General features: G+C 37.4%; 1 protein-coding gene across 5 annotated transcripts in view; it reads left to right on the plus strand.

Moving 5' to 3' along the window:
• The window catches only part of LOC145678397 (glutathione S-transferase C-terminal domain-containing protein homolog), a 266,590-nt gene that overhangs the window by 214,391 nt on the left and 25,984 nt on the right, over positions 1 to 26,215 (plus strand). The window contains exons 4-5 of one of the 5 annotated variants that reach the window (XM_081748481.1): positions 7,630 to 7,795; positions 18,489 to 18,627. In XM_081748481.1, the coding sequence (XP_081604607.1) occupies positions 7,630 to 7,792 (163 nt within the window). In that variant the 3' untranslated portion in view covers positions 7,793 to 7,795; positions 18,489 to 18,627. Of the gene's footprint in view, positions 1 to 7,629; positions 7,801 to 18,488; positions 20,538 to 26,215 lie in introns of those variants that run through there. The other 4 variants (XM_081748480.1, XM_081748479.1, XM_081748478.1 and 1 more) reach the window with 4 other exon arrangements.

Genomic DNA, 26,215 nt, shown 5'->3' on the forward strand with positions numbered 1-26,215 from the left:
TCCCATATGGCATACGTAACACTTTCATTTTCACCAGGATCAATAATTAAAGACTCCACACTTATTCCTTCCACTCCAGGACATTCACTACATTCTTGAAGAAGACAGCTGTCATTTTCTACGGATCATACTACTAAAGGAAATAGGTCACTCATGACAGCTTCAATACAGGCTGCACCTTTGATTTGTAGCAACGCAGTAGCAGCTAATTTAAAATTTGCACAATATACACACACACACACTTTCCTCGCAGGTTGCGGACTGACCCACTTTAGTCGAATACTATAAAATTCCGAGTGACCCATTCTTATGCTGTGATTGTTCTGTTTAAAAAGTCAGTAAATTTCTTTGGAACGCGTAAGAAAACGTTTCGATTTTTTTTAACTTTTTGTCCTTTTTCGATCACTGTAATGACATCGCACTTATTGAGACTTTGTCTGGAGCATTCCAGATCATCACTGAGGTAATAGTTCAGGCTTTTTATAGATCATCTGAATTTATTGGATGGCCATTTCAAGTAAACTTAAAATTTGTGTGTTTCGTAATCGTAATTTCCACCTCAGATTACTTCGGTTTAAGAAAACGGAGGAGTAGGGGAGGCTCATTTTACTATTCAGAGAGCTTTTTTGATCAAAATAATAATAATAAAAAAAACAGTCAAGAAAACCTTTTATTCTTCATTTTAAACCCGTCATTTTTTTATATCATTGTTCCCAATCTCTGGCGTAAATGTGAGAATTTTTTTTCCTTGCGTACGACAAATACCAGTGTTGCCATAGTCGGACAAATTTGGAAAAAATAGATTTTTTCGCAAAAATTTTGACTTTCGTTTTCTTCTTCTTTTACTAGTTTGGTCCGAGAGACACGAAAGTTACCCTGTTGGAATGGGTGACTCATAAGGTTTCCAACGAGGTATAGCTGATATGTTTGTGACAATTAGGGGCATCTCCAGACTTGCCAATGTTAGCGTATACCACAATCTATCGAAAAAATACAGGATGATTCACGTAGGTTCGGTGTTCAGAATTTTTCCCTCCATTCCTATTAAATCTAAATCCTTCATTTTTTGATATCATTGTCCCCAGTGTATGGCGTAAATCTGAGATTTTTTTTTTTTTTGCTTGCGTACGGTATATAACAGCGTTGCCAAAGTCTGACAAAATCTGAAGAAATGTATTTTTGAAGAAAGAAAAAAAAAAAAGATTTTCGTCTTCATTTACTAGTTTGGCCCGAGAGACAAGAAAGTTACTTTGCTGAAATGTATGTTCTATAAGGTTTCCAACGAGGTATGGTTTGTTTATGTGTGACATTTAGGGGCGTCGCCAAGCCTGCCAACGTAAGGGTAGACGAAAATTTCTCGGGAAAATAGGAACAGGATGATTCACCTAGATTCTATCTTCCGATTTTTTTACCTAGCTATTGTACCTTTGCCCTTCATTTTTTGGTATAATTATTATCAATGTCTGGCCTACAGGTCAGAATATTTTTTCTAGCGTACGACTAGAAACAGTGTTGCCAGACTCCCACAAATTTCGGAAAAAATAAATTTTTCACTTTTTCTCATTCTTTCTTCTTCTTCTACGGGTTGGGTACGGTAGCCTCAAAAATTATCTTACTAGAATCTTTGTTTCATAAGCTTTCCAACAAGGCATAATTCATACCCATGGAAGAATTAGGAGGGGTGCTAGGACCGCCAAAGTAAAGGTCTACGATTTTCTTGAAATCCCTGCCCGTCCTGAAAAGGAATGTATAATGGCCATGTCTAGTTGCTATAAAAAAAGTTTCAACACTATCTGAGATGGTGATGGTACATGCTCTGCAGAATTGAAATGGAAGGCACCTATAGTACAATAGTATATAATAGTATATTTACTGCGTCGGCGATAAGCATGTCCTTATTTCATTTAACGTTAACAGTAAGTTAATCATTCATTTTTGTTATAAAGAAAAGTACTGAACAAAAGTATTCTAGGGATTCAACACAACTCCAAATGCATTGATGAATGACAAAGTGATTTATTTTTATGAACGTACTAGCTGAACCTGCGCTCTCTACACAGCGCATCATTCACATATGAGCATGAATCTCCTTGTTATTCCTCACATTTGTACGCGTCCCTTTACAAACACAAGTGAAAGACGTCTTGATAAAAATTGTCAAGAGATACCATAAAGGGGAAATTTTGTCGATTACTTTTTCAATATCTCGCACCGTTTGCAAGATTTGAGCCTTCTTCCGGTTGGAGTTTTTAATTCACGTATGATCAGTGTTTTCTTTCTTCTTGCATGCAGTATGTAATAAGCAAATACATTACGCACACAATTAATTATAATGTCAGTGATATAGGTGTTCATTGGGCAAAACACTCCAAACAATAAAAATTCAACTTACTGTTAAGAGTGGAGAAATGGTATCCTACGTTTTTCATTATCATTTGGTCATGAAACAAATGCCTTAGAGGTATGCTACCCCTGTATACGATTATGTGGTGTTGGAATGTATAATGTGTAGGATATGATGCTTTAGTTTTTTTTTCTTTTTTTAATTTCAACACTTCCAGTGTACATAGAAATGTAATTAAGAAATAATGGCCATGTTTTTTAAATATTCAATTAGAACTGGACAATTTACACAAAATTTGCAATCAATCAGTGAAAAACGTCATCTTTCTAGAGCCTGTAGTTTCCGAGATGTCATTGTGGAAAGGATTGGCCACAAACATATAGTTTAAAAGAACTCCAAACATGGCAGCACAATTCATTTGCAGTGATTTTGGAAAAGGCTTATTAAAATACAAAGGCTTTGAACAATAATAAAAAAATAAATTTTATTTGAAAAAGCTCTACTCAAATAATTTATTTAAAGTACACATAGTTTAAAATATTTGTTTCTGTTAAACGTGAAATCACAAATAACCGTAAATCAAAAATTTGAAATCATAGGTTATAGGTTGGAGCCCAGGCGCTTTCTTTGCTATTGTAGCATTTTAACAGATAGATAATGAAACTTCGTGTTGGACTAAAGATTTTTTTTTTAATCGATTTTCGGAGCGTGGTATTATTTTAAGGAATGAGAGAAAATTTAGACCGGCACGACGGAACTTTTACTTAACGTGGTTAGCATCACTGTCAGAACTGGAAAAAGACTTCCTACCGATATCTCAACAAACCTTCTCAGTATAACAATGGTTTGTTGATTGTTCTCCAACCCTAATATTCCCACATAGCACACGACGTCCCATTTTGATCCTAATTATCTGATATAGTTCCCGGGATTATCAGGATAGTGAGTATACATCCTATGAACGTCCTGCATGGGACATCCTAAAGGATTTCCACGTAGGATGTTCACGGAATTTCCCGGATGAGACAGGAGATCCCATGGAAATTGTAGGACAGTTGCACCTCTCCTTATTTCCATGTCATTAAATATTCATTAATTTACATATACCTAATTTTATATTATCTCATTTTCTGTTTATTGTATTAAGTATATCCATGAATATTTAGCTTTAGAAAATTTGAAATTAGAGTATATTCAAAGTGTGTTCAGTATATTTAGCATATCTTATTTACTAGTATTTAGTTAATTAAAAATTTATCAAATGTTATTTTAATATTAAGTATGGTTTAGAAGTCTCAAAAACAGTACAGTTCCTTTTTTTTCAACTCACAAAGATACAAAGACTTGAGGAAATATTAGCTACACAGCTGCGGACACAGATGTCTATTGTAGCAATGTTTCATACTTCATAGTACAGTAAAGCCTAAAATTCAACTTTTATTTTAAAAGGAAGAAGGTCATAACATGAGGAGGCACTGAAAGACTAGGAAAATTATTGGGTTTGCTAAGCTGTACCTGGAGACAAGATTATGCGTTTCTGGAAGTTCAATACAATAGCTGTGAAATTCATACGATCCTTCCTAAGTCACGTACGGATTCGCCGTAGCGTTAGTGGGTAACGGTAAAAAATATATATATACTGTATATGTATATATATATATATAGTGAGATTGGCTAGCGAAGCTATCCCAAGCGACGCTATCTTTTGAAATTTTTCAAAATAAATGCTAATTGTTTGTAAGTGTATCAAACAAAGTATTCTAAGAGCAGTCAGAACATCGGAATATTTTGTCCATATTATTTAATGTTTTATCCCCGAGTTTCATCCCATCAGAATTCTGTTTTATATTAATTAATACTTTTCGTACAAGCAGACAACACTGGACTACACGTGGGTTACTGCCTACCCATAGCAGACGGTTATGGCACAAACATCTGTTATTTCATGTATTTTGATAATAATATAGCATGACATCTCTTTTTCAGTATATAACAAATTAAAATTAGGTTAAAGGAGCATATATACCTATGTATATATTTGATAATATTATTCGTTTATTTGTATTTAGTTTGTTTTGTGATGTAAACACTGGTTTATTGTAGCAACCGCCAGACAGTCAGGTTTTAGAAAAGTCGCTACCAGGCGGCACCACCGATCACGGGAAGGTCAATGTACGCGGGATAAAAACAAATCGAATCCAAGATGTTTTTTTTTTTTCTTTCTTTCTTTCTTTTGGCATTCTTAATCTATGGAATTTTGATATTGTTGTTTTGAAAAGTCAGAAATTTATCCTAGCGTACATATGTAAGGGTATTTCATGTTGTCATCGTGTCTATTAATTTTAATCGTTAAATATTCAAAACTGTCATTGTTTGTTTTGGTTAAGAAAGGAAACCCGCTCGATACATCAGAAAAGCCGGAACGGAGGAGCGAATCTCCAAAAAGTACCGTTACTTGTGGATAAAGAAAACTATCCAACGCCAAACAGGGAGTTAGTTGATAGTTAAGTGAAACCAACGGGATATGGTCTCAGTGTTTGATGGCCGATAACATATAGAGTATTTAAGGTATATTGGTTTGAGTGCAGTGTAGTACTATGTTTTAGATATATATCATGAAATATTACCAACAGAAGTAGAACTACCTGATAATAATACTCGCTTCGTATCAAGTGGCCATTCTGTGTAAAATAGTATTTAAAAAAAAAAAAAAAAAACCTAAATGATATATTCAGTGTTGTTGAACTGCCAACTGCATGTTAGATTATAAATTGTTACCAGAAACTGAATGCAGCATGATTCTCTCGAAGTATATATATATATATATATATATATATAAAACAAACAAACAAACAAACAAAAAAACTGTTATTACCGAATATCTTATCCATGAGATCTACGTTGAACAGTGCACAGTGCGGTGATGCAGAGGGAGAAATTGAAATTACCAAGGGAACAGTGAGGATTGGACTATCGGCTGGAATTACCACCACTATCGAATACTTTATTATGTGTGTTGTGCGATGAGAAGTGGTGGATTCTCGTTTTATATCCACCAAAATAAAGTGTTAAACAAAAGAACCCCAGACACATGTAATATATATATAGCGTCAAGTTACAGAATATAAACTATGAATTCATTAGTCTAATAGTGTTTGTTTCTATAATTCAGGGAAGTGATCACTCCTCGAAATTATAAGTGTGTGTGTGTATAGTGTGATAACTAATACTAGGTATACACAAATACAAGGATATGCTCCACTTCCATAGTTTCATTTCTTACAACATCTGTAAGGTAAGTGATCCAAGTGTTGTACTATTGTCTGTCTTATTCTTTTGCAGGTCAGTATTCACCTTGGTCATTCTCTGCAAAACTCAGGGTCGTGAGTTCGAGGCCTAGTTAGAGGCTCTGCAGGGACCCAGATACGGGGATCTGGGATAACAATGAACCCACTTGTCATGGGTCTTGGAAATGATAAGTGAAGCCCCACCTGGCACCTTTGAGAATGAAGCTCTACATATATGCATATTATTGAATTTACTGAAAAGAAAATTAATATGTATATATGCAAATTGTTAGAGTCTCGTGTGTAGTTCACAAAATCCTACGCCGGGCATACCTAGGACCACATTATCCCACGATTTACCAGTACACATCCCTTTGAGGTCCTATGAATATCCCGGGAGCAAATTCGAATGATCCCTAGATGTCCTGTTGTCCATTGCGGATGTCCCGTGTGCTACGTGAAAAAAACAGCAGTTCATCATTCAGGAAAAAGAGTGCATGTGATTCAAAATGTTGTGAATAAAGAATGAAATATTAAGATATTGGAAATAAGTTAACTCAGGACATTTTAAAACAAGGACATTTCTCGATTTTCTAGGCGTCTTCGCGACACGCAGGACAGCTCTTTGAAAAACTATTGTACTGCGAAAATCAGTACGTCTAGTCACCCTACCGAGATCGGGGCAATGCTGATACAGTACAAGTTATTATTTCTGTCATATGTTAACACTAATTAATCCCATTTTGGTATTAATATGAAGATGTAGGAAGGATGCACATCAACTAATTTTCTTTGCAATTCCAGCTGTAATCATTTTGAAGTTACATACCTTTTTACCCAAAAAGTGTAACAGCATTGCCCCGTTTGACGGTAGTAGTGATTTATCAATGAAAAGTTACAAGCATGACTTATAAAATGTGATAACACCACAGGCAGCAACAACGCCTTGTCGCAGATGGACAAGGTCCTGGATTTTCGGTGATACATCGTTGCTTTCAAATGTCGCATTGTTGATTTCCAATGTCGCCAAAAGGCAAATATCTAATGACACTGACTTGGGGAATGGCGAAACAATTCAACAAATCTCAGTTTGTCAAGCCATCATGGTGAAAAAGGTTCGGAAATGTGCTATCCTCCGTAAGCATAGAAGGAAAATTGGCTCACGTAATAACTCCAAATACCCTTTGTGAGATACTTGTTTCGATTCTAGGTGGAAGAGGGTCGAACGCTCTACAGTGGTTTAGAGTTTACTTTAACTGCGAGTCTCGTTCTATATAGCCTTGCACTGGCAAAGGACGTGAATACACATCATTCAATCTAGATCTGCTGCAATAGTGAAAGCGCCAACAATTCAGCTATGAAGGAGCTGTATCAATTCGTTACATGAATGAATATTAAAGTTTTTTTTTTTTTTTGTTGGTTTGTTTGTTTGTTAAAGGTTACAAAATAAATTTTAAAAACCAAATAAACTGCTGACATTGATATCTACTACGTTTCACGTTTAAAGAAACTTCTTTGAAAGTGAATTAGAAGAACAAAAAGTAAAAGAATGAAACGAAGTATGGCATGTATTGAACAAATCATTGTTTACATTTACTTCATTATAGTTCTCTTGTTATTTACACTCTGTTACTAACAACGTAGATTGTGCGTGATATAAATGTGTTCTTTTTAGCTCGTAATTTGGATATTCGTCTTTCATTTATTATTCGTATTACCCGCCATCGAGAAATGAATAATCTGTACGTTTCATCATCCGTTTATTTTTGTGTATCGTCTACCGTCCTCATATTCATTATGTCACCAAGTTCTTGTCTATCGTCCAAGTGTTATTAACTTCAGGTTAGTATCTTTACGGAAGTTTAATTTCGGTATCCCCGCCATGATCAGTAAGATAAATTCTATAAGTATGTTTAGAAATAGTAATATCTCCATTTATTGAGCCTCATAATTTTATTAAGAGTTGAACTTAAATTTCTCGATTCTTTCTCCTTTCAGTTGTGAGAAGGTGGCGTGGATTGAAGAAAGAAATTTCTGGTCTTTTGAAGGAATTATGTTCTTACTAGGATTTATTTCATCTGGTATTGTTTATACACGTCAGAGAGTGTTGGATCATAGAATGCTTCAACGAATTCAGAAACAACTTGCAGCTGGAGTATAAATTGTAAGGTATTACTTAAAATTAGTTCGTTATTTATATTTAACTAGGTGAAATGCCTGTTCATCACACTGAAAGAATAGGTTTGTGGAAAGCATTTTAACACTCCCCTCCCCCCGCTAGGATAAGCATTTCAGTGAGAAATGTAATGATAAAAATTGTAAATTAACCCTTTTCCAACCGTAGAAATGGGGTATGAATCTGGACTTAAACACTTCCGAGAATGTCACTATTCATCTCAGCTACTCGAAAACTATGAATTTCATGTTAATATCAGTCTCTTTCGATTATTTACGTATCATTGTTTCATCAAACATCAATAAGTAAGTACACTCGAAACTCTTCCCTTCGTCGGTTTGTAGTAAACTTCCATGCAGTGAGTTTCGATTTGTCCATGACAGTGGGCTCAGATGATTATAATGACTAAAGACCGGAAGTTACAGCAAAATAAAACACCAAAAATGGTTGACAAAATGGCAAAATAAATTGCAAAGATGTGACAGAAGTCAGCATATTCGTTTTACCTTTAAGACTGCGTTAAAAAAAAAAAAAAAAAAAAAAAAAAAAAAAGTCTTTAGTTACACAGATATAGCAAAATAATCATTGCAGCTATCACTAATTTAGTTCATGATCTTGGATTTATGAGAAAACAGGACATCTTTTTTTTTTAAGGTACATAGAACATAAATATTAGTTTTTGTAGCACAAGAAAAGCTTAACAAAAATAATCTTATGTGTGTGTCTATGAAAAAGAAACGTCTAACAAATGAGCAGGGATAAGCCTAACTTGGCTCTCGAGAAAGCTGTCCTGCTACACAGTACATAGTTCACTTCTAGTTGCATGAAATAACAAGAAGTTTTTTTAAATTTCCCACCGTAAGATTGTGTCGCCTGTCTAATAAGATTCGTTTGAGACGCGAAAACGACCTTTCATCATCTACCGATTTGAGAGCAGCATATTTAAAGCACGCGACAACAATGGATCCAAACTGACATCAACCGTGCTCTCACCTTCCAAAACTTAAGAAATATTTCTAATTTTCTCCAAGTCGCGGTTTTCACTAACAAGACGGCCACATTTTTAATTCAAAACTTCACCTTTTTCACCGGGAATATTGGGCATATCTTTCACTACACCAGCAAACACACTCATAGCAGCCTCAAGTTCCAGAGTTAGTTTTTCCAGGGAAATTATTGACGTTGGTATCTGTGGGAAATTTAAAAAGATGAATGTGAGATCATTCTTCACAGATATCTTTCCAAGTAACTCATGTGCAATTCTAATAGAAGAAGCATCCTCTTCATCAAATACATTGACAATGTCGTCGATTTTGTCGAAATGCTCGGCATAATAAAAAGCTGTTTCCAACCGTTCCCCACCTCGTCAAAATTGGGATTGGAGACAGTGATGTATCTGGTGCAATCTCTTTGAAGACTCTAACTCTAGAAGGTGCTTTAGTAAAGTTCTTTACATTTGAAATAAGCTTGTCAATGTCCGGGAACAATGCACAAACTGTTTCTGCAACTCTATGCAATGCGTGTGCCAAGCATGTCAAATGTAACATTTGAGGAAAAATAACTTTTAAGTGCCTCACCTGCTTTCATCATATATGTTGCTGGATCAGTCAGAAAGAGAAGAACACGGTCATATTTTATTCTGTCAAGTCAAAGAAGATTCAGAGACTGATAAATGCTTGCGATATAGTGGAGCTGTTGGTTTTCTGCACAACGTCTGCTGTAAGAACAAAAATCTTCGATGGTTGTCCAGGGTCCATGGTCTTAACTATAACGTTACAGATAAATCTACCCACAGCACCAATGGCTTCATCTATGAAAATGAAAATATTGTTGTCTCCAACCTCATTTCGAACATTTCCAGTGGCATCAATATGTGCAGTCTCTAAATATGTGTAGCAGGTGTAGCAGGACAGCAAAACTGCCTATAATGCACTAGACACGGCGATAACACTGGCGTGAGAAAGTACAGATAACGAACTATGAAAATTGTGAGGCTGGTGCCACTTTGGCTACTGGGACATCTGGTCAGCCCATATTTCTCTAATCTATTATAATGTTTCCATAAGCGATTAAAGAAAGCACTTAAGTCAGTTCCCAATAACTGCAGAATAAATACTGTACATATAATAAGTCAGGGAGAAACACTGAAATGGTTAGTCACTAACTGAAATGTTCTCAGCAAAAGCAATGTTTTAAATATATATATGAAAAAAACGATGAAAGACTTCTTTGTCCAATTGTGTGGGAAAGAAGCAATTCCCACCAAGAAAGAACTTATGTGCGTTGCAGAATAAAGTATAAATTGAAAATAATGATCACTGTCTTGACGAAACATATAGAGTGTCCACAAAAAATCCTTCTATAACCTGGTAGCGGTTATAGATTGACCTGACAATTGAACAGGCTTTCATGAGAGCTATGAAAAGTAGTGGTGGCCTCACCTGGGGACGAGGAATTTTGCTTCAACTATTACTACATGGGTTCATTCCGTGCCTGCATATTCAAGAATAGTGGAAGCTGTGGTCAAATCCCCTGATGTCTCCACCTCCTCCGAACATGTTGACTTGCAAGAGTCTCGTCAAACCCATGACGCCGAGGGTGTGTCTGTTTCATCAACTGGCTCCGAGAACATAAACTATTCGTGAGATCATCCCAACTTACGTCAATATCTACTGATATGCTAGCTGATGAAAATGTAAATTGTGATAAAGCATTATTAGAAATTAGACTTGCTGTGATGAAGAAGATTGAGGGAAAGCAATTCAGTAAAATTCATCTGAAACGCAAGTCAAGTGTGGATTATTTTGGCATCTTAACAAAATCAGTAACTGTGCGTAATGAAGCAATCTGTGTAAACCGAAACTAGCTTCTGCACTGCATGGTATGCATAGTTAACTGTGAAGAACTTTTGTCTAGGATCTTCAAATATGAACTATATGCTTATCCCCCCCTTTATTTGATGAAGGAGGTCTAATGAGGAAAGGTACAATATCATCAACAATATCCGTTTTGTCCAGAAAACAATAAGTAGTGCCGCAAAACAAGTATCCTACATAGTTGATGGTAGGCATCTATTGCATCGTGTTGTGCGGCAGCGTCCAGCCACGTTAGCAACATACTGCATACGTTGTTACACTTTACGGAAAAACTCCCGTCGTTCTTTGATGGAAATAATGAAGATATAAGGACAAAAGATGAGGAGCGTCTGCGACGTGCAGGAAAGACATAGAAGATATTACTGTTACTGTAAGGTAAACTGAATTTCTAAATCACAGCAACAAAATGAGATTCAGACATCTTTGGAGTAACATCTCCAGAAATAAGGATGCAAGGTACTCCAGGCCAAGGCAGATGTTGATATCCTGATTGAAACCACGGCTATTATAGAGACCAAGAAAGGACTTAGAGTTATTTTGATTGGTAAAGACAAAGATTTATTAGTTCTTCTAGTCTAGTCTAGTCACCAGACACATCTTTGAAATGATGATGCTAGGAACGAAGACTTGTCCAGACAAAATTCACCATATTGGAACAATTCAGAATGATATAGGTGATATGAAGGACTCTCTTCTAATTGTACGCGGCTTCACAGGATGCGATTGTTTCGTCAATTTATCGAAAAGGCAAAATCTCTGCTTACAAAAAGTTAGAGTAATAAGGAACCTAGAGAGAAGCTAAGTATTGTCAATAATTCTCGAGGGTTAGCTGTGGCTTAAGCTGGTGAATCTTTCTTTCTGTCGCGCTTTGAGCCAAAAGATATCGGGAACTTGGACATTTTATGTCACCAATTATATGAGAAGACAATTGCCAAACAGCCTTAAATTTGCAGTTTAACTTACGAGGAAACGGTCTTAAGTGTAAACAATCGATTTGGCTGGGGTCCGGATATGTGTTACGGGAGACCAAAGTAGGAGACACGTATTTTGGCGTTTGGGCCCATACGCAGAAATTTCCAAAATACGGGGCACCAAAGTGGCCCTACATGCTATAACTAGGAAGCAAATGACGTTACTTGTATACAACCGATTTGGCTGGGGTCCGGATATGTGTTACGGAAGACCAAAGTGGAAGACACGTATTTTGGCGTTTGGGCCCATACGCAGAAATTTCCGAAATGCGGTGCCCCAAAGTGGCCCTACATGCTATAACTAGGAAGCAAATGACGTTACTTGTACACAACAAATTTGGCTGGGGTCCGGATGTGTGTTACGGGAGACCAAAGTAGGAGACACGTAATTTGGCGTTTGGGCCCATACGCAGAAATTTCCGAAATATGGGGCCCCAAAGTGGCCCTACGTGCTATAACTAGGAATCGATTGACGTTACTGGTACAGAATGTTGGCTTGGGTTGGAATATGTTATAATATATCCAAAGGTATGAGACTTGTGTTTGTTGTTAGGTCCCACAAAAAGGAATGTCGAATGTACAGGGTCCGATATTGGTAGATTTTCGATAAGACCATGAAGTTGGCTTATGTGGTACCCATTCAATTCTGAACAGATGTTCAGCTGGAACGAGCCGTCAAGGGGGATCTGCTGATCACGAGGGTGTCAACGGAGCGAAAGAATGTTTGCGTTTTTCGCTTGTATTTCTATGGCTAGGATGTGTGGATACCGGGCGGTACATTTTTGTGCAAGAGAGTGAACATTAATATTTAATCGATACGGCTTGTGCTGTCAGGAAACCGGGCACAGTGGCGGAAGTAAAGTTTGCCGCCCTGTCAGATTTTGTCGAAAGATAAACTACGTGTCTTCGACTTGGACTTATAATAGCCATATCCGGATCCCAGTCAAACCGGTTGTGTACAAGTAACGTCATTCGCTTCCTAGTTATAGCATGTAGGGCCACTTTGGGGTCCCGTATTTCGGAAATTTCTGCGTATGGGCCCAAACGCCAAAATACGTGTCTCCTACTTTGGTCTTCCGTAACATACATCCGGACCCCAGCCAAATCGGTTGTGTAAAAGTAACGTAATTTGCTTCCTAGTTATAGCATGTAGGGCTACTTTGGGGCCCCGTATTTCGGAAATTTCTGCCTATGGGCCCAAACGCCAAAATACGTGTCTCCTACTTTGGTCTCCCGTAACACATATCGGACCCCAGCCAAATCGGCTGTGTACAAGTAACGTCTTTCTCTTCCTAGTTATAGCATGTAGGGCCACTTTGGGGCCCCGTATTCCGGAAATTTCTGCGTATGGCCCCAAACGCCAAAATACGTGTCTCCTACTTTGGTCTCCCGTAACACATATCCGGACCCCAGCCAAATCGGTTGTGTACAAGTAACGTCATTCGCTTCCTAGTTATAGCATGTAGGGCCACTTTGGGGCCCCGTATTTCGGAAATTTCTGCGTATGGGCCCAAACGCCAAAATACGTGTCTCCTTCTTTGGTCTTTCGTAACACATATCCGGACCCCAGCCAAATCGGTTGTGTACAAGTAACGTCATTCGCTTCCTAGTTATAGCATGTAGGGCCACATTGGGGCCCCGTATTTCTGAAATTTCTGCGTATGGGCCCCAACGCCAAAATACGTGTCTTCTACTTTGGTCTCCCGTAACACATATCCCGACCCCAGCCAAATCGGTTGTATACAAGTAACGTCATTTGCTTCCCACTTATAGCATGTAAGGCCACTTTGGGGCCCCGTATTTCTGAAATTTCTGCGTATGGGCCCAAACGCCAAAATACGTGACTCCTACTTTGGTCTCCCGTAACACATATCCCGACCCCAGCCAAATCGGTTGTTTACACTTAAGACCGTTTCCTCGTTAGCTGTACTTCCTCCTATAACAGGAGCCGCTCGTGAGCATTCACTCCGAGTCTTTTATCTAGTGCAGCAATGGTGGGGTGTTAACATGGACGCTAGAGTTTGAAGATAGTCAATAATTATCTACGTCCCATACCAACTTCGAAGCTCCTGATGACTTACTACGTCTTTTCTCTTGTTCCTGTACCGACGACTGTGAAAGAAGTTCTGAGTGCCGGAGAGGCACGTTAAAATGCTCAGTCATGTGTATGTACTGCGTATGACATGGACGTACCAACAGGAACAAAGAAGATGAAGTGGAAGTGGATGGAGATTTGCTAGTTCCCGAAAAGGATATCGAAGAAGAGACATGCCTAACAACCTCGTCTGGAATAGATTCAAGTAAACGTAAGTTACTTTCAAATCAAAATTATCTAAGTTTGAAACCTTTACATAATAAAGAATTACTTTTTAGGCCTTTTCCTAGCTCAAACATGAGAAATTTTTATACGTTACTAAACAACTTTTTTCAACAATTTTGTATGCATGTCAAATTCCTCCGATTAATCTGGTTTGCTAAGAATACAACATTTAAAAAAAAAAAATCTCTCAAATTTTGAGATTTTTCCCTTTTCCCCTTTCCAAAAACAGTCAACATCGGGCTTTGTAAGAGATATTGAAGCCTTTTCAAATGCCTATACATTAAGAACTTCACTCAGAACTTGTAGATGCAGAGGTGAAAATTTTACAATATTTGAACAAGAGGGAATTCAACGCATTACGTGAATCTATGATTAAAATCCCAGCTTTAGAAGGTGTTTATATTGCTCATTTTTAACGTTTTATTGAGAAAGGTTTTGCCAACAATTTGCACTCATTTTTTTGTTTCTTCTCCCTAGAATATTGTAATAAGGATTAAAACTAAATTTTTCACTTTGTTCTGATAAAGTTTGTGGAATTTCCTCTTTATCCCTCTAGGAAAAGTGAAAATTTCCTCAATTCTCATACAATAAGAACAACTAGTTAAATATCTTTTCAATGAGGCATAGTTTATGTGTCTGCTGTGTTTACAACCTGTATTATAGTCAGTTAAAGTGAATGCTATGGTTTTCACGAAAACTTTTGGCGTTGGAAATAGGCTATCCAATATGGTAGCCATAGTGACCAAACCCGACGCGGGATTTTCTGTGACTTTGAGTTACTGAATAGATTATCGTGATCATTTTAGAAAAGGTTTCGGCTTTTTTTTTTTTTTTAAATGTCCGGGGTCAAACCTAATTGCACTGTACTATTAACTGAAGAAATTATTTGTCATCGCAGCATCTGCAACCTTTTATTCTTTCCAGGAATTTGTGGGACTCAGTTGGTCAATAATACCCATGGGGCGAACCAGCTACAAACCTTAAATTCCATATCTCACTGTGCTCTATCATTTAGCAACATGACATTCATTGCAAGGGAAAATTAAAAAGAAGAAGCAGTCAGAAAGGGCAAATATGGCAGTTAATTTAACAAATGGCATTTATCAAAGATTTTTTAATAGTATTGTGCCATAACTTCCGTTCTTTAGTTATTATAAATGGCAGACCTACCCTTCACCTTACAAAACTTGAAACGAAAGTAATGTCCTATACGGCATTTTCTAAGTTTATTATGTTTATTGTAATGAATCATTGTTTATTTTGTTACTAATGTCTCAGAATTCAGTGGTATAAATAATTTTTAATTAAGTAGTGGACACTATAAATAGACCCAAAACCATTTTCATTCAACTACTGCATTAAAGATATTCCATTACACAAAGACTGACACTAAAGTGAATTAGCAACAATGTAAAAACAAAGAGAAAGAGAACGTCTGATTAGTGTCAGAGATTTTCTTTAGCAAAGCAGGAATTTGAACTTAGAAGACATGGAGAGAGTTGCGAGTCAATAAACGAAAGTAACTACATTGAAGTGTTAAATTTGCAAAATATGATAAAAACTTGCAAACTATTTAATGAACGCAACTAATGTTACGTTTGCTAGAACTTCGAATCGAATTCAGAACTTAAGCAGCTGTGTAGAATAGGAAATCCCAGGGAAGTGTTATGAAGTTTTCAGTTCTCCCTTTGTTGCAATATCATTTGAAAAAGTAATAGGCGTAGCACCTTTGAATACTGTTATAGCAGGGTCACCGATTTCTGTATAACTTTGGGTGAGGAGCGTTTTTGTATGTTTCATTGTCATATATCCAAACAAAGATGTAAACAAATGTATTCAAATTCTAGGAGATGGGTTCTCTCTGTCTCTCAGGATCGGAATTCATGGTGGCAAAGTGGAAAAGTGATTTCCAAGATTAAGAGACATTGCTGGAAAGCAATTAGCTGCAGCATTGGCCGAGCACATGTAAAAATGAAATGAAATATTTAACGCTCCATGATTATGTCATTAGGTTAAAGAAGATTAATGGTTATAAAATACGTGGAATGATAATGTAGGAGGAAACGGGAGACCCTCGAGAAAATGTGTGCCATGGAGATGATGTGTATGTTACTATCTTGTGCTGAAATTACTTGAATGTTTGTCAGTGCCAAAGGTGTTTCTGCATTCGTGACCTGTTCCTCGATCCAGATCACCACCACACGCCACTGGTCTGAAGTAAATGACTAGTGGAGACATGTGTGGCGGGAGTCAGTACTATTATTTTTTCTTCTGCAACCTCCTTTCTTTGATACAGTATATGCACTTAGCATTTTCCACGCTTTAGTATACAGAGGTTGTTCAGTCTACATTTGGCCAATTTCGACTTACCGAAAAATTTAGAAAAACCCATGGCGCCAGGTCCGTAAGTGTTCGATGTGTTTCTCTTGGTTCTTAACAATAGCCCAACAGCGTAATTTCCACTGTAATAGGCTTCTTTGAAGAACTGGGAGGGGAATCTTGTCCCATTCTCTTTGCACAGCTTTCCAAAGTCCGTCCACAGTTGTCACACGCCGGTTTTTCCAAAGCCCGCTTCAGCAATCCAAATCCACAATAGCCCATAGGACTTGCATCTGGAGATTTAACAGGTACCTCATTGAAAGGTATCACCTGTATACCACTTGCCTCCTCCATCTCCCTGTAGAATGCGAGGGACGATCTTGATGTATGTGATGAGGCCTTGTCCATGTGATAGCGCACCAGATTGGCGTCATTTCCGTACGTTGTTGGAATCTCATGCTCGTAGATCGGCCGCATGATCTGCTCCGGAAAATACTGCGAATTTATTTTGCAGTTCTTCGCCACCCTACGAATCTTCAGTTTACCTCGGTAACAGTAGCCAGTAACGACCATGAACCCTTTTGGGAAGGATTCTTTACAGACACAGACCCACCTTCTGAAGTTCTTGGCGCCTTTCTCTCGGTACATGATGGCTCTCGGTTTGCCGCTGTCGGAAAGGTAAATCCATGCTTCATCGAGCGATACGACGTACACCCATCTTTGTTTTGCCAGATGCCGTTCGTGCAGCTTCCGGGCGTTACACTTTCGTTCCTTTTGGTGGGTATCCGTGAGAAGATGGCCGCGAGCTTTCATGACTTTTTCCAGCTTGAGTTGATGGTGTAACGTCCGGCTCACAGTCCCCAAAGACACGTCAAGACGATTAGCCATACAACTTTGTGTTGGCGGATTTTCTTGCATTGCCATTTTGCGAAGTTTCTTCTGCATGCTGGAGGTGGCCTTGGTGCATTCTCGCTTCCTAGGCAACTTTGTTGCCCTTGTACTTTTTAATAACATTTATTCCAATTAACTGATATTGCAAACATTCTTCTTACACTGTTTTCTAATGACAGTAACACTAAAGTGGACCTCATAAAGATCCGCAACATACCCTTCCCAAAACCGGCTTAGTTTGGGCGGCATTTTGGTTACAGCGGAAACCCACACACTTGGAAACAAATTTAACAGAACACTCACAACAATGGTCCTGTTTTGTGCGTTATTCTCGTCCGCGCGGAAAAACAACTCCGTTCTCAGGAAGCCATTGCACAACACTGCAGGATGCCACGAGCCAGGTCGGGTGAGTCCATTCTGCCCGGGAGGGGGAAGGAACGAAATCAGCCAAACGTAGGCTGAACAACCTCTGTACGTCACAACCCGCGATTTCTATTCTACTTCGTAAAATTCACGTTTACACAACGCCTGTGGGCGATCATTTTAAATTTATTATGATACCTGCTTTGGCTTCGCAGTGTTGCATTTACTGTAGCATGTTGTATTTACAGGTACTCTACAAAAGGTCATATTTAAATGATGGCCATTTCATAAATGGTGCTCCACACGAAAAGAATTCTACAAAATTGTTTATTTTTTCATGGTCCCTTCAAAAATGTATCAAACAGCATTAAAAACTTAGAGTGCCTTATCATATGGGCCCTGTAAGACTAACTGCATCCTCCATTGAGTGCTTTCTATGACATTTCCCTATCTCACGTTTTGTCCCATTTTATCTTCAGCCGTTTGTGACTTATATACACTGAAGTTTTGTCTGACCAACGTTTAAATGGAGGCCAATTCGTAAACGGTGCCTCATACGAAAAAGGAAAAAAAAAAAAAACACACACACACACAAAAGTGATTCCTTTTCTCATTATCTTTAATTTATCAAATAACATACTTTCCCGTTTAAAATTTTCGAGTTATCCATCTGTGCCCCATGATAGGACACCCTGTGGGACATATGCAGCACACTATTCAATGCGCCCTATCAATTTCCCTACCTTACTTTTGGTTTCATCCTTTACCTTCGGCTGTATGTGATTTATACACACTGGACGTTTGATTTGAAACACTTTGTATATAGCCTTGAATTTCGTGAATGGTACTTAGCTATAAACGCAGGAATGTTATTTTACAGTATGTTAGTCATTTTGACTTTATTGCTAATTCTATAGAAGTCATGGTTTTCTGTTTTGCAGGTTTTCAGTGCTACAATGGATGAATTGTTTATTGAAGCCTTTTCACTACCTGGTAAATGTGAAGATGGGTGTATATCAGTATCTTTGGAGAGTTTAGTAACAATTTTTACATTGCAGTATTGCAGATACCCTGCAGTAAACATATATTGTGTTGTCAGTCATGATTCTGATGAGGTTAAATTTAAATTGAAAACAGCAGGTTTAAGGTACGAAATTATCAAACAAGAATATGTTCCAACTCTGATAAAATCATGTCAGTTGCCTGCATTGATTTTAGCCAATGAAAGCACTTGTGTTGCTGGACTATGTGCCGTTCTACGCCAGATCATTAAAATCATTAGCTTTCATTCATTTAATCATCATTCACAGACTCTTCTAGGGTTTAGACAGGGTTGTTTGATGGCTTGTGCTGAGTCATCATTGTGGACTAAGTTCTGTGAGGTGGATATGATACGTACCGTAAAGATGTTGTTTTTATCACTTGAAAAGAACACTCCTAGTAAAATTTTAATACCCGAAGATATTATTAGATTTGAGCGTCATATGGCACAACCTTTACGAGTTCATAATATTTTAAAAAAGAAGCAAGAATTCGACAAATCCAAAGGAGTGCTTCAAAGAAAGAAACTAAACTTGAAATGTAACGAACAATATGACAGTGCAGTAAGTAACACAAGTCAACACGACGATGAAGTTATGTTCGAACATTGTTTTGCAGAGGGGCCTGCTTTAACTTTAGCGGATGTAATCTTATTTCCTTGTATATATATAGCTGTCAAATGTCTTAGCAGTGTATACTTACAAAATTACTTACCTCTCACTTTTAAATGGTTAGAAAGAGTTCTGGAGAAAGATGAAATAAGACAAGCGTTGTCTATAGTATGTGACATTCAACGCCTAATCGGAGATACTCTATATATCGAGTATATAGTACCTGATGTTCCAAGTCAGAGCCTTTACAAAAGTGATCCACGAAGATATAGACCTAAAAGCCGAATTTTTACCAGGCAGCAGGATGTTGAAAACTCCCTCAGGTGTGTTCAACATCTCTGTGACGTAATTCAGTGGGATTCTCGTCCTTTCGGATACGAAGTTGAATTTGATTGGGAAGCTGTTCCGTATGAAGCTCACCCTAAAGCAGGTAACCTACCGGCAACTCGTTTAGAAAGGAAAAGCCAGCAATTAGAAAATCTTGCTAAAGCTGTTCTTAAGATTGCGATGGCTGGTGATACTATTGTTGATTTTTGTTCAGGTAGTGGTCACCTTGGTATAATTCTTGCTCATTTCTTGCCGAGGTGTAAGGTTATTCTTTTAGAAAATAAAGAGGAGTCGTTATCTAGAGCAAGAGAAAGAGTAAAGAAATTGAAGCTTCCAAATGTTGCTTTTTATCAGTGTAATTTGGATTATTATAAAGGTTCATTTAATATTGGAGTGTCACTGCATGCTTGTGGTGTAGCAACAGATTTAGTTATCCAACGATGCATTGAACAAAGAGCCGTATTTGTATGTTGCCCCTGCTGCTATGGCACTGTACAAAATAATCACATTCTCACATATCCGCGTAGTCAGTTGTTCAAAGACTCGTTAATGACACTTAAGCAGTATTTAGTTATTGGACATTCAGCAGATCAGACGCATGACGTAAACAACGTTAAAACAGATCAGGGGAAAAAATGCATGGGAGTTATTGATATGGATAGGTGTTTGCAAGCTAAGGAAGTAGGATATGAAGTATCTATGGCAAAACTTATGCCAGAATCTTGTACACCAAAAAATAATCTTCTTGTTGGTATACCTTCAGAAAAATACGATCCCTACTTTAAAAATGTTTAGATTAAAATGACATTTAATGTTTATAGAGTTTTAATGTATTGTTGAAAATACAATTTATTCTCATTCACGTAATTAAGTCTTAATTGTTTTAGTAATAGTTCTTGCATTATGTAAGGTGTAAAAATGTAAAATGTTACCATTCAAAATGTAAAACTTAAAAGTCTGTCTTACTGAAAATAAAACTGCGATTTGCAAATTAAAATTTTGACAAACGAACTACCCTTGTCCTTTATTTCTGTTCTGAATTGTATTCGAATTAAGCCTTTCCTGAGTACAATAGTCCTTTAAATAATAAAAGCCGTACGATTAATTCCGAAAACAGGTGCCGTAATCGTGCTGTACAGTGCTTGTCTAGCTTTAAACAGTGAAAAATCGTAAACATGAGAAAACTTAGATATATATCAAAGCAGCCAAAAGGGAAGTTTATTATTCACATTAGAGTCTACGTTAAAATTCCGCAGTCAAAAATGGATCGTTAGTTTTTAGCGGGTTTGGCAACAGTGATTAAGTTGAGCATGCCGTAGCATTCGTGCTTACAACAGAGAGAGAACGGTCCAAATGGAGTTACGGAAGTGCGAATAGCAGTAAGGTGAAATACCTGCCGTAATACAAAATCCCACCAAATGTCAAGTGAGATCTATCATACGATTTCTGAACGCCAAAGGGCAGAATGCAGCCGACATTAGTTGAGAATTCTATGTCATTTACGAACTGACAGTAAAAAGAGAAATGAAGGTAACACAATGGTGCAGAGAGTTTCGGGAAGAGCGTTCAAATGTTCGTAAGGCGGAAGGCCTAGTGTTCAAACGGACATACTGGTAGAACGCGTTAACGAGAAAGTGCAGTCGAATCCCGGTTAACAAAGACCGAACTCGTCAAAGAGTTTCCAATGCTGACAGACGCTCACAAGGAACAAAGAATGACAGATGCATGTGATTGTTTGGCTCGCTGGGGAAAGGATGGGGATGAAACCTGGATATCGTACTCTACTAGGGAGTCGAAGCAATGGCGACGCTCTGGTTCTCTTAAAATAAAGAAATTCAAACAAACACCATCAGTCACACAATCACGACAATTGTGTTTCGGGACCAAAAGGGTGTGATTCTTGTGGAAGTCTTGGAACCAGGGCGAACAATTACAGCAGATATGTATTGCCAAACACTTAATAATCAGCGACGTACCATCCAAAATCGGTGGAGAGGAATACTACACTCTGGAATTTTTCGTGTGTGGCATGACAACTCTTGGCCACACACAGCTGTTCGTACTGTTGACACAATTCAAAGATTTCAGTGGGAACTGTTCAGTCATCCTCCTTACAGCTCCGACCTTGCCCCAGCGATTTATTTGTTTCCTTCACCTAAAAAAGCGTTGCATCGAAGCGTTACAACGACAGTGGAGTGCTCAAGTTTGGAACTGTCTTACTCTCAGGCGGCAGATTTTTACGGAGGTTCATAGTGACTATGTCGAAAAACAGGCAAGGTATATACTTGTATATCAATCAAAATAAATTTCTTTTCCTATCTTTTGGCATGGGCCTCGTATTCCGTATAAAGACATGAACAAATTATTATCTAGCTTTTCGGTACCAGATCATTATTGTGTCTGTTGTGTTTCGTTTATACTTCATGATATTCTCCGAATGAAGTATAGTTTTAACATTTAAGCTGTTATATTTGTTTGTTATTTCACACTAGGCTTTATGCTAATTTGAACTTGCTTGTTTGGTTGTCACCTGATTCACTAAAGACATTGTATACAAGATGAATCTTCGACGAACATTTGAACCGATGATTAAGAAATTTATTGTTATTTCTTATTCTTTTTCTATTCTATTTCTTCTTCGAAATGGACAAAGTTGAGGTGTTATTGATGTCCATAAATAAAATTCAAGTTGAAATTAGTAAAATTGTGTAGGTGTCCTAATAATTTTGCGAAGATACTGAAAGAACCAAAGAGGACCTAAGCCCGGCGAGGCGGTGGAGAAAATATGACCTAAAGCAAGCCATAGCAGAAGCTTCTGTTCGATTTTTAAGGAAAGCACTTCAGAACAGGGAATCAACCTAAAATTAAAAATATATCGCATATGAGTGTGCAAAGGAGGATATTTGAATATAGCTTGAAGGTACAATTTTCCCCCCAGCTATGACAAAGAAGATGTGACAGTTGCCTCATGTTCATTTTTAGGTAATTTTAAATAAATTATTTTAATTTAATTATGCATCATCAGGGGGCCGCGGTGGCTCAGTGGTAGAGCGTTCACCTCTGGTGCTAGGGGTCTCGGGTTCAAACCCTGCTCCCGCCAAGTGAACTTTGTGGTGGACAAACACCGTGTGCGTGGGTTTTCCCGGGGTTCTCCCGTTTCCTCCCACTTTCTTCATTCCACCATTTCATTCATCTCTCATCATCACCGTCTCCTTTAGTCTAACCGCCATAAACGTGGGACGTAAAACTCAAAAATTTCATTTCATTTCATTTTTTTAATTATGCATCTATTTAAAACAACGTCAGCGAATTTTATTTTAAATTTTGTGTGTTGAAAAGCAAAGTTAACAAAACTGGCATTTTTTATTTTTCTTTCCTTATCCAAGAGTAAGATGTTCTCTTTTTTTTGTATACCTGTCGTTGCGGCGAGGACATTTAAAAGACCCTTCTTTTGTCTCTTAATACCGCTGCCTAAGCCATAAGTGGCCCATACATGTACACACTTGCATGACCAACATGCATGAAAGATTTGTCTCATCATGCATGTTGGAAGATTTTTTTGCCCACACATGCACCAACATGCTGTCCAACTTACTAGAAGTTGTTTGAGAAATGTGGAGGACGGAGACCATGAAGAGTCGAATGGTAAGACAATATGATTGCTACCAACTAGTAATAACCATGGAGGTCTCTTAATTCTACGTCAGTACACAGGAATAAGTGTGAAAATAAAACTAGTTGCAATAATATTTTATTTTAATTACCTGTGGAGATGACTCATCAGGCTCTTAATCACTGCTGTGTTCATCTAGGTTGCTTTTGCGTACACGTGTTTCTTCCTGATCCGATAACAATTAAAGTTAATCGTAATACCACAGGGATGTAGCCATGGGGAGGAGGGCGTCGGGGCCAGTCCCCCTCCCCAAATGATTTCCTGGACCCCTTAAAAGACCAGCTTTTAAAACATCATCGTAAAATTATATCGCTCCAGTCATTTAAATATAACCAAGTTTACATATAATTAATAATTTACGTTAACTTATTTACCGATTGAAAAATAATATGGTATCTCTTCTGTGTAAGGAATGATCAAATGCACAGGTTGCTACCACATCTGCTACAAATCGATTGATCTAGTGCTCCTGTGCGGATCATTTCCAAATTGGTTGAGTTGATTTTGAGTTTAACGTCCCGTTCAGCAGCAAAGCTATATGACACTTGGACCTACTGATTAACGTGGAATCCGAACCACATTAGTTCCCGCTGAAAATCGAAACCGGGTCTCCCACGTCAACATGTCCAAATTGGATGTAAATGGTTTAGATAATGGAATTATTCCACACCATTTATAATATTTTGTGTAATTTTTCTTTAGATTTGTGTCAATATAAACTCATAACAAACAAATGAACTTCAATATATATATATATATATATATATATATATAATACCGTAAAACGGGGCTACTTTGACAGGTTTTGGACTAGTTTAGATGTGTACACGGAACACTTTCTGCAACCAATGAATGATACTATTCTCATCATAAAAATAGGTATCTAGGCTATCACATCACTAAGTCTCTACAAGTAAGTTTTGGCGGGAAGAAATTAAGAAATACCGGTCAAAGTAGCCCCGGGGGTGGGGCTACTTTGACATCTTATGTATTTGCTGCATAAGATCAAAGTTACTCGACTTATGGAGTTATTTTGACATGGAATTTATGCAAAGTGTATAAAACACGATTTTGGTCATGTGTAAGGTACGGTATGCTGTATACTTGATAAGCACGAAATCTTTATTTTGTTGTGGTACATCATTATACACCACTATACAAGTTTTTCTAAAGCTTTACTTTTAACATCTTTTACTTCGAACATACACGGTGCTTTACCTTACATTGTTACTTTATTTTTCTTTTACTTTACTTTAATTTTAACATAATTACATATATACCGGTATGTTATCTTTACATGTAACAATGGAAAGAAAAACCTTAGTCGTCAACATCACAGTCGTAACAAGCATACTGAGGATTTTTTGACCCACCATTACAAAACCCACACACCCATTTTTGCACAGGACACATTGAATCCACTGTCTTCCACCCTTCCACGACACGCTGATATATATCGTCAGAGTGCGAATTAGATTATTCATTTTTGGAGGGAATAAACAGTGGCGGATCTAGAAGTCCTTATATTATATATTGGGGGACAGGAAGGATATTGAGAGGGGGTAGAAATACAATAGGAGAAATCTCTCATCCCCTCCGGCAATTCGCACCGTGGACACCATATCAGTCTTTATCTATGAAAGTATATGCAACAATTCTCACCGGAAGCACGAATTGCTCATCTGTCAAAGTAGCCCCACTCTATGTCAAAGTACCCCCGTTTTACGGTATATATATATATATATATATATATATATATATATATATATATATATATATATATATATATATATATATATATATACTTATTTGTAACAGCAGATTACACAATTTACTGTGATTTTATATCAGAGGCGGATCCAGGGGGGGCGATAGCCCCTCAGAAGATGAAGATTTCTTATTTTATATGTAAAAAAAAAAAAACACATCCCAGAGTTTGGAGCTCTTAAAGGTAGCTCTAAGTAGCAGTATTATAACCCACCGACCCCCAGAAGTCCGTCCTGGATCCTCCCCTGTTTTATGTTTGACAGTTTGAAGACAAACGTTTCAACAAGGTACTATAAATACTGCTACAAAACTATCGCACTAAACTGAGTGTTTTAAAAAAAACATTTTTTTATCAGATGGAAAATATGGTGAAAAACGTTTTAATTCAAATTTTCAGTTTGAATTTTATTCGCTTTTTTTCCACTTGCTGTAAAACAGGAAGTGATATGTAGCTGTTAATAAAATAATTATAATGTTTTTAAGTCACGAATAATAAATAAATATTTTTGTCAGGAAATTTTAAAGAAATTAAATGAAATAAAAAAAAATCAGTCTTATGTAGATAGGTTCTGTGTACAAGGGCTTGGACTGAAATAGTTTTGCACAAAGGTATAACGTTTGGTTCGGGTCAGTAGTTCTTGGTTAAGTATAATAAAAACTACCTGGTAATATTTATGAAGAAAAAAGCTTTAAAAACAGTGTGTTTAGATTTTCGGACGGAATCAAAAAATTTCCGTTTTTTCAGCCCTCAAAATCTCTAGCTGTAACACATTTTTGGGGGTTTTGTACATTGTAGCTGTCCCTCCTCAAAAACGCCCCCCTATATAAACCTGCTGTCTACACTCCTGTAATACCATAACTTCGGCATGTAAACTTCATGAGCGGCAGAACCACTTAATTTCCTTTTTCTCACTTTGATGTGCTCTCTTCTGTAGTTGGAGCGCAACGTGTTTATCCTCCTTTTAACACCCATCAAGTGTGGAGTGAGGTTGAAATTCTCTCAGCTTTTCTCATTTTTCATGTGCAGAATTCTTTACGTCATTCCCCACACAGTAGTTTTTTTTTTTTTTTAATTTTTTTGATTTTCCTTCTAAAAACATGGTAGTTCTTTGTATACCTGAATAAATTCATGCACAGAATCCCTTGTCATGTAACGCATCTCTCTCTCTCTCTCTCTCTCTCTCTCTCTCTCTCTCTCTCTCTCTCTCTCTCTCTCTCTCTATGTTTTGATGCTCCAGGAATAACGCAG

This window comes from Thermobia domestica, chromosome 2, assembly GCF_964235325.1.
Source record: "Thermobia domestica chromosome 2, izTheDome1.hap1.1, whole genome shotgun sequence".
NCBI lineage: Eukaryota > Metazoa > Arthropoda > Insecta > Zygentoma > Lepismatidae > Thermobia > Thermobia domestica.